Source organism: Tenrec ecaudatus, chromosome 1 (assembly GCF_050624435.1).
Source record: "Tenrec ecaudatus isolate mTenEca1 chromosome 1, mTenEca1.hap1, whole genome shotgun sequence".
Taxonomy (NCBI): Eukaryota; Metazoa; Chordata; class Mammalia; order Afrosoricida; family Tenrecidae; genus Tenrec; species Tenrec ecaudatus.
In genome coordinates, this window is record NC_134530.1 from 23,515,093 (window position 1) to 23,524,729 (window position 9,637).

Here is a 9,637-nt window from a genome sequence, read left to right on the forward strand (position 1 = left end):
GATTGGGGAAGGGCGTTCCCTGCAGCCGCACCGCTAGGCAAAGGCCAAGAGGCAGGGCCTGAGCAGGGTGAATTTAGGGACCAGCCCCGAGCGGAGCGGAGCACCGAAGCGGAGCAGCGCCCGAGCCAAAGGGGTGGAGAGCACACCGGCCCGCCGGAGCTAGTGCGGAGACCGCCGCCACGTCCGCCCTCGGCAGCCTCTGACTCAACTGTTCCGACCCTGCGTCACCCGCCGGCCGCACGGGGCGGTTGCAAAGCCAAACGGGGCGGGCTGCGCGCGCCACGGGGCGAGCGGGGAGACCCGGAAGTCGGAGGAGGTCCCGGGGCGCGGAGGCCGGGTCTTGGGGACCGCCGGGCCACGAGGCAGAGCGCCGCGCCGGGAGGTTTGCAGGCGCGCCAGGCTGGGCGCCCAGTCCGCGCCATGCGCCCTTGGGGCATACGCAGCTTCGCGCTGGAACTGGCTCGGGGCCCCGGAGGCGCGTACCGAGGCGGCGAGCGGCTGTGCGGCCGGGTGCTCCTGGAGGCGGCGGCGCCGCTGCGCGTGCGAGCGCTCGAGGTGGCGGCGCGCGGCGGGGCGGCGGCGCATTGGCTCGAGGGCCGCAGCGTGGGCGTCAACGCGGTGTCCAGCGACTTTGTAGCCGCCGAGACTTACCTGCGGCGGCGGCAGCTGTTGCTTCGAGGTGAGCTGCACCCTGATGATCAGGACCACTTCGACTGGGACGCCCTCCTCTGAGGACCCCCTCTCCTTCAGAGCCGGGAACCATTCGACTTTATTTGAAGTTATGCGGGCAGGTGACCTCTCCATAGGGAGAAACCCACGATCCAGGGTCTAGTCACCCCGCTAGGGTACCCCACACCCGGGATCTCCTTCTCGGGGTCTGGGCACACCCCCTGCAGAGGACAACCAGGATCCCCTCCCTAGGTTGTGGCAGGACCACCGGACCCCAGAGCCGAGACCTGTCGTTTAGAGGATGCGGGGGGCTGGGGGGTCCCTGTCAGTGCTCAGGACTCCCTATCCAGGGTCTGAAGGAGTCTTGGGATGGGGTCCGAGAGCCCCACCCCAGGAGTCCCTTGTCGCCTAGACGACCGATGTCACAGGATGCCCAGTGCCCGTTGTCACCTGCTCTCTGCCCGTTTACCTAGAAGCTTCCTGTAGTTATGTTGGCATTCGGTCTTAGGACCTTCCCCGGGTTCTGCAGGGGCTTAGGTCTGCCCCTACCCCACCTAACCTGTCTCCCCTCCCCAGCCCCAGGCCACAGAGCCCATCGGGAGTTGGCCCGGGGCTGCAACTCTCGCTGTGTGGCTAGCTGAGTGGGGTGGGGGCTGGCCTCTCTGGACCACCCGAGTCAAAGTCAGGTCTAGTCCCCTTTGCAAAGTGGGCGTGGCAGCAGCTCCCAACCCTGCAAGTTCCCTTTCTTAGCTGGTTGCCCACAGCTGCGAAACCTTAACACCAGGCGGCAGACCCTCCCCGGCCAGCTGTGGAAGTCAAGGCGAGAGGGGGCCGGTAGAAGCAGGAAGAGCCCCCTCCCCCAGCCCCATGAGGCACTTCCCTTCTGAGGCGACTTAGGGGCCACCCTAACCCAGTGGTCCCCCAGGCCCCAGACATGCACCGACGACTTCCTTAAAACGCTGGAGGGCCGCTGAGCCTGCGGAGCTGCTGTGCGTCTCCGGAGCGGCCTAGTCCTTCCTTCTCTGGGGCCCATTCGTGAAGTGGAGCTACACGCCTTTTCACCCTGCCCTCCACGGCCCCTCTTCCCAAAAGGGCAGCAAGTTCCATCTCCTCCCGGGGAGGGGTTCCAGCTTCCTGCCCCGCCTAGGGGCTCTACTTTGTCCTGGGAGATTTCAACTGCCGACCCCTGCGCCTCCCTGAACGCCCACAGCCTCTACAGCAGTGGTTCTCAACCTGTGGGTCGCGACCCCTCGGGGGGGTTGGCAAAAGACCCTTTCACAGGGGTCTCCCGATTCAAAACAGTAGCAAATTGAGTGATGAAGTAGCAACGAAAATTTATGGTGGGGGGGTCACCACCACATGAGCTGCATGAAAGGGTGGCGGCATCAGGGAGGTTGAGAACCACTGCTCGACAGTATTTCCCCCTTACGTCCTACCCGAACCCCCCACCCCCAGCACTAAGGAGCCGGGCGGGGGTGGGGCGACGGCGCTGGGGTTGGGGAGTAAGTTGGAGCACACTCGTGACCGCCAGGGGGCGCTGGCGCCCTGCGGACGGCGCGGAGGCAACCCCTGGCTGCCCGGAGCTCCCCACCGCACTCTCCCTTGGTGCAAGCCGAGACCCAGAGGCGGCGGCGCCCCTGCTCCGGGTCGGTGTGGCTAGTGGAGGAGGTCGGGGCTGGGTGTGCTGAGAACGGCGCGGCGTAGGGTGGGAGGCAAGACCAGGGGTATGAGAAGTGGGGACCAGGTTGCGTTGGGACGGGCAGATGACCGGGACTGCGTGGCTTTGGGGTCGCGAATGATTTTCGCCCAGGTTTGCGGATGTAGAACTAAGGTCCCAGAGATGGTCACTCGCTGGCGTGGCGAGGGAGGAGGCAATGGGCGAGCAGGCGTCAAACCCTACCCCTTATCTCCTCCCGCCTCCATTGCTCAGAGGGAGAAAGTCTCCCGGAAATGCAGACTCTCCGTCAGCCCCCCTCCCGCGCTTCCCATGGGGCCAGACGCCGCCCAGCTGCTTGGGGTGAACGTGCCTCAAGTCACATTTGCAAGCGATAGAAAGTTGATGACTAATTAAAAGTTGGTGGGACAAGATGCTCGCTCATCTGGGCGACTTCAGCCCTAGACCCCCGCTTCTTGGCCTCAGTTGCCCCGCTTAACTGCCGGGGCCCAGGAGAAACGGGCTCTTACAGCTGGGCGCCTCAGTTTTCTCGGGGTCCGATACAGGAGAGGGCGTGGCCCGGAACCAGGGCTCCCCAGCAGGCTGATGTTTGTTATTTTCCTCCACGCCTGGGCGGAGCCACGCCCACTGCCTCGCCATTGGGGCAGGCCGCTCCGGGGGCGGGGACTATGGGTTGCCCCGCCCCTCCGCCATCGTCGTATAAAAGCGCAGCCAGCGCGCCGCCCAGGCAGTTGCTCGCTAGTTCCCCCAGTGCGCCTGCGCACACCGAGCTCGCTCGCGCTCCCAAGCTTCTGTTTCCGCGGTTGGTTCTGCCGCTGGTGCCACTGCGTCGTCAGTTCGAGGCCGGGCTCCGAGCGTATGGGGTTCACGTCCCCGGCGCGATGCTGTTCGACAAGGTGAAGGCGTTCGTGGTGCAGCTGGACGGGGCGAGCGGGGGCGCGGAGCCCGTGTTCAGCGGCGGCCAGGCCGTGGCTGGCCGGGTACTGCTGGAGCTGTCGGGCGCCGTGCGTGTGGGTGCCCTGAGGTTGCACGCGCGGGGCCGCGCTCACGTGCACTGGACCGAGTCGCGCAGCACAGGCTCGAGCAGCGCGTATACGCAGAGTTACAGCGAACGGTTGGAGGTGGTGAACCACCTGGTCACGCTTCTCGCTCCAGGTATGGCGGGGGATGCCAGGGCTGTGCGCTGCCCCCTGAGGGTGGCACCTCCGCGCAGCGTCTGAGCCTCACTTTGCTCCTACCCACAGACACTGGAGAGACCACCACCCTGCCGCCCGGGCGTCATGAGTTCCCCTTCAGCTTCCAGCTGCCCCCGTAAGTCCTCAGGGCACCCCTCTCCAGGTTTGGGGTGTCCAGGGAACCCCTGAGAGTGTCCCGAGTGTCTAATGTTCCGGTGTCCAGATCCCACCGCGTGTTTGTGTACCTCGCCCCCTGAGACCCTCTCCCTCAACTCTCAGGACCCTGGTGACGTCGTTCGAGGGTAGACACGGCAGCGTCCGCTACAGCGTCAAGGCCACCTTACACCGGCCCTGGGCCCCGGCACGCCGGGCCAGGAAGGTGTTCGTCGTCATTGAGCCGGTGGATATCAACACCCCGGCCCTGCTGGTGTGTACTGTGATGGGGTGCTGCAGGCAGGGACTTGGCCGCTGGGGACCCTGGCAGGCTCCTCACCCACTCACCCCCTGCACAAATTGGGAGGGGCTGGGTAACAGTAGAGGCCCAGGAGGGAGGAACACAGGCAGAGGAGTGCAGGCATAGCCACCACCGGGTGCAGATCCCATCTCTGCACCCATTTGCCCTCTGAGCACTTGCCTCGCCCTCTCCGAGCCTCTCCCTGCATCTGAAAAACAAGGACTGCCAACCACAATGCAATGACTGCTTGTTGTGAGTTGTGGCCCGGGGGTGGGGTTCTGATTCATGGTAGCAAAGGTGAGTGGATAACAGAACTGTTTCAGACGGGTTTTCAGTGTCTTTGACCTTTCGGAAGCTTAATGGTTCGAGCCACTCAGCTTCCAGGATCGGCTTGCATTAAGCATTTGGCTTGTATATTTCCTTTTCTGTGTCATAAGGTAAACTGTTCCTGGGACCAGGTCTAAATAGCCTGCGCCCAACTGCTAACCTTCAGGTTAGCCATTCAAGGCCAGCAGCAGCACTTTGGGAGAAACTCCCTCCCTTGATTCCGCCTCTTAACGGCCCTCCAGGACAGGGTAGAAGTGCCCCTCCTCCGTTCTCCTTGGGAGCAGCGGGTGGTTTCAAACTGCTAGACTTGGCAGTGGGCAGCCCCTCATCTAGTCTACTGTTACCAGAGCTCACTACGGAAGATAAGGCCTGGCTCACTGCTTCCATTAAGATTATAGCATCGATGACTGTACGGAGGTGTTTTATTCTGTCACCATGCAAGGTTGCCTAAACAAAAGAAACAAAACTGGGTTCCCCTCCCCCAGGTCTCCCTTCAGTGGTGGGGCTTGGGGGCTCGTGGACGTGGCACAGCATAACCCGCTTGTATCCCTCACCTCTTCCCCGGCAGGCACCTCAGGCAGGCACCCAGGAGAAATTTGCCCGGACCTGGTACTGTAACCGGGGCCTCGTCTCCCTCTCGGCTAAGATTGACCGGAAGGGCTACACACCAGGTAGCTGGGCCACAGGTGGGAAGGCAGGGTGAGAAAGAGGGCCAGGGGTGGGGAAGTGGTTGGGGGAGACTGAGGCCCCCCATTCTCCTCTGCAGGCGAGCTGATCCCCGTCTTTGCGGAGATCGACAATGGCACTACGCGCCCCGTGCTCCCGAGAGTGGCCGTGATCCAGACGCAGACCTTCATGGCCCGAGGCGCCCGCAAGCAGAAGCGGGTGGTAGTGGCCAGCCTGGTGGGCGAGCCGGTGGGCCCAGGGCGACGGGCTCTGTGGCAGGGCCGGGCACTGCATATCCCGCCGGTGGGCCCCTCCATCCTGCACTGCCGTGTGCTGCGTGTGGACTATGTACTCAAGGTAGTGTGTTTTGCTAGCTGTGGCTGCAGGGGGCTGTGTCCACTGTCCCCAGAAAGGGGGGGTGTCAGGACCTCATTGCTCTGTACAAGGAGGGGAGCAGGTGTGCTGGACACCCTCTGTTATAGCATACTCCTGGGTGGGGCTGTGTCGCCTCTGCCCCTAGTCTAGGGCTCTACAGAGTGGACCTGGGGCCTGGGCACAAGGGGGAGTGGAGGGGACAGGCTGCCTGGACATTCTCTATGGCGACTCTCTCCCAGGTCTGTGTGGACATCCCGGGCACGTCCAAGCTGCTCCTGGAGTTGCCGCTGGTCATTGGCACTGTGCCCCTGCACCCCTTCGGCAGCCGCTCGTCCAGCGTGGGCAGCCACGCCAGCTTCCTGATGGACTGGGGGCTCGGTGCCCTGCCGGAGCAGCCAGAGGGTAAGTGCCAAGTCCTGCTGCAGGGGACGGGGGTGGAGGTGCCAGGCCACCCCTCCCAGGCTCACTTCCTCCAGTGGTCATGGTGACAGTCACAAGTGTCTCCTGCCTGAGTGTACCAGAGTGGCTATTTGTCCTGACTCCTTAATGCTCCTTCACCCTCGACCACCCTCTCTCCTGTTCCCAGCCCCTCCTGAGTACTCAGAGGTGGTGGCAGACGAGGATGCGGCCAGTGCGGGGCAGGACCACTTCCCGCGCCTACCAGAGCTCAACCTAGGCCTCGAGGGCCCCTTCTTTACCTACATCCAGGAGTTCCGCTACCGCCCACCGCCCCTGTACTCCGAGGTGAGCCCGGGGGCCGTGGGATGGGAGATGGAGGAGACAGGTTCTAAATCTTAACGGGAGAACTCCTATGCATACCTCAGTACCCAGACTCCTAGGGTGCCTGAGTCTGCCTTAAGTATTGCCCTGTGGTTGCCTCTTCCCAGGACAAGTGTGGGAGTTGAAAAATGGGTATTTTAGCTGAGGCTCTGGTGTATGAATAGGAGTTCAACCAACAGGCTGAGAAGGTCAGATTTGGGAGGTTTGTGGGGCAAGGAGGGGGGTGCCTGTGAGGATCTGGTTTTCCCCAAGGCCTGATGGGAACTTCTCACACAGGAGGACCCTCACCCACCTATGGCGGTTGTCAGACCCCGCTGCATGACGTGCTGATCAGTGGACGCCTTGTGGGACAAACAAAGCTGCACACCGCTCTGGCCACCACTGACATGGGGACAGCTGGAGCAAGGGCCGAGCCAGCTTGATTGCTTTGAAGCTGGGGAGACTGACTCTTGGCCTTGCAGGGGGCAGAGGAAGAAGAGCTCAACTGAATCCAACATCCAGAATGGCTGTCCTCGGGAGGCATCAGATGTCAAGTGTAGGATCCAAGTGACAGTTTGATGTGCCTGTGCCCCACCTATAAGCACCGCTGGGATCCCCACAAAGCCTCCAGTCTGAGGGCATCCTAAAGGTGGACCAGAGATCCAGGCACAGATTCTCCAAGTGCACGGGGCCAGAGGACAGGACCCAGAGCTGGGGAGTCCAGAGGAGAGTCAGAGAGGGCTTCTTGGAGGAAAGGGCATTTTAGCTAAGGCTTTGGTGTATGAATAGGAGCCCAGTAGACAAGTGGAAAGAGTAGAAGTAGCAAAAGGTCAGAGTGGAATGAAGTTTGGGGCCCAGTCCCTGTGTTTTAGGAGAGAACTGGGGACTCAGAGGCCCTTGACTCCTTTGAGGTCACACAGCAAGGTGCGACAGGAGAGAGGGCCCAGGAGTGAAATATTCAGGGCCGCAGGTTGTTGGAGCAATGTGGTCACTGCAAGTGGAATGATCGCCAGTTTTATGACTGCCCCGCGGCTCATCTGAGCACCCCAGTATGCAAGAGCCTCCTGGGCAGGAAGCTGAGATTCAGGGAATGACAGAACTGGCACAATGTGCATCCAGAGCCCCCCCTAACCCCCACCCCGGTTCAAAGTGGAGAATCTCAAGTAAGGGGCCACGGAGCAAAAACTCTGGCACAGGGCCTTATGGGGCTGCTTAGGCTACACAGTCCAGGTGACCCCTGTGCCCTAATGATTCAAAGTGTGAAGGGGCAGCTGGTTCAAGCCCCCAACTGCCAAGTCCCGGTCCTGGCTGGGGCAGGGCCTCTGCCTGGGACGCGGCGCATTTCTGTTAAGCCTTAAAAGTGAATTCTTTTGTACTTTTTTAAAATAAAAATGTGGAGAAAGGAGATGGTACTCCTTGATGTGGTTTTTTCACCCCTTCAAACTTCTGAGGGATTTTGGGTGGCTTTGACTGCTAGTCCAGTCCCTCCTGAGCCACTAACTCGGGAACAGAATTTCAGGGCTGCTGTTTCTAAGGGGAAACTGAGGCTCAGGGCAGGGAGGTTCCTGGGCCCTGAGCACTGGATGGGACCTGCTGGATCTCACCACACCTGCTGCCCACCAGCAGCGGGAGCAGGCCCAGACCCTGGGAGAAGGGATGGTGTAAGACAGACGGAGATTTCACCTGTGGTGGTGGGTCCCCTGGAGTCAGTTTCGACCCAATACGACTTTACGGACAAGAATGCAAAGCACTTCCCGGTCTTTCGCCGCCCGCACAACGGTTCCTGTGCCGGAGTCCAGCGTGGCAGCCACTGTCCATCCACTTCCTGGAGGGCCCGTCCTCTTGCTTGCTGCCCCTCCACTTGCCCAAACATGTCCTTCTCCAGGGACTGGTCTCTCCTGACAACATGTCCAAAGCACGTGGGACTAGTCTCGCCAGCCTTGCCCCCAAGGAACACTGCCTGGACTTCTCTCTCTCTTTTTTTTTTTTTTTTGAAATCATTTTATTGGGGGCTCGTACAGCTCTTATCATAATCCATCCGTCCATCCATTGTGTCAAGCACATTCATACATTTGTTGCCATCATCATTCTCAAAACATTTGCTTTCTACTTGAGGCCTTGGTATCAGCTCCTCATTTTCCCCCTCCTTCCCGAACCCTTGATAATTTATAAATTATTATTTTTTCATGTTTTACACTGACCGATGTTTTCCTTCACCCACTTTTGTGTTGGCCGTCCCCCAGGGAGGGGTTATATGTAGATCCTTGTGATTGGTTCCCTCTACCTCCCCACCTTCCCCTTCTCCTGGTATTGCTAATCTCATGATTAGACCTGAGGGGTCTATGTGTCCTGGATTCCCTGTGTTCCCAGCTCTGATCTGTACCAGTGTACATGCTCTGGTCTAGCTGGATTTGTAAGGTAGAATTGGGGTCATGGCAGTGGGAGATAGGAAGCATTTAAAAACTAGAGGAAAGGTGTATGTTTGGTCATTGCTACACTGCACCTGACTGGCTCATCTCCTCCCTGCGACCCTTCCGTAAGGGGATGTCCAGTGCCTACAGATGGGCTTTGGGTCCCCACTCCCTACTCCCCCCCCCCCTCAGTCACACTGATAAGATTTTTTGTTCTTTGATGCTTGATAACTGACCCGATCCTATTGACACCTGGTAGTCACATAGGCTGGTGTGCTTGTGGCTTTGTTGCTTTTTGGCTAGATGGCCGCTGGTTTAGCTTCAAGCCTTTCGCTTTCAGACCCCGGATGCTATATCTTTTGATAGCCGGGCACCATTAGCTTTCTTCACATTTGCTTTTGCACCCGCTTTGTCTTCAGCAATCATGTCAGGAAGGTGAGCATCATGGAATGCCAGTTTAATAGAACAAAAGTGACCAAGATCAGGTTTTGGGGGTTTTGTTTTAGCAGTCCATGATACCTCATCGATGAACCTGGAAATAGGGTGGACAAGAGATTTCCAGGTAGATACTTAAGCAGAGTCAGTCATTGGAACTTAGAAAGTTGTTTGAAGGTGGAGAACTCAGAGTGAAATTAACATAAAACTCATCATTTGAAAGGGAACAATGTGGCATTTAGCATATTCACAATGTTGTGCAGACACCTCCTTATTTAGTTCCCGGACATTCTCATCACCCGGAGGAAAATTCAGATCCACTAAGCGTCACTCCCTCAAAGCCCCAGGCAACTACTGGTCTCCCTTCTGTCCAAGGATTTGCCTGTTTGGGACATTTTATCTAAGCGGAATCTACAGCATGTTTTCAGAGAATTTTCCCTGGGTATCAGAGTTTCTTTCCTCTTTCTGGCTGAATACTATTCTATTGTGTGGATAAGCCGTGTTTGGTTTATCCATTCATGTGCTGATGCCGTTTGGGTGTTTCCACCCTTGGGCGGGAGCTACTCTACAATGAACAGCAAGCTAGAGAGACTCTTCTGACATCCACTATGACCTTTTCTTCCTTTCTTGTCTTTTTCATGACCTTTTGCTTCCTTCACCAACGATGATCTTGATGTCCGCCCACAGCTCA

General features: G+C 59.0%; 1 protein-coding gene across 2 annotated transcripts; it reads left to right on the forward strand.

The window, feature by feature from the left end:
• The first annotated feature begins 75 nt into the window (after positions 1–75).
• ARRDC2 (arrestin domain containing 2) lies at positions 76–7,500 on the forward strand. Of its 2 annotated transcripts, none has more exons than XM_075548932.1 (8): positions 76–679; positions 3,589–3,655; positions 3,799–3,946; positions 4,869–4,971; positions 5,067–5,323; positions 5,581–5,743; positions 5,928–6,085; positions 6,398–7,500. In XM_075548932.1, exons 1-8 carry the CDS (start codon positions 421–423, stop codon positions 6,449–6,451), a joined length of 1,209 nt encoding a protein of 402 aa, XP_075405047.1. In that variant the 5' UTR covers positions 76–420; the 3' UTR covers positions 6,452–7,500. The 2 variants fall into 2 exon arrangements, with proteins under 2 accessions (XP_075405047.1, XP_075405036.1); XM_075548921.1 differs by lacking the exon at positions 76–679 and adding an exon at positions 3,226–3,499.
• The last annotated feature ends 2,137 nt before the right edge of the window (positions 7,501–9,637 follow it).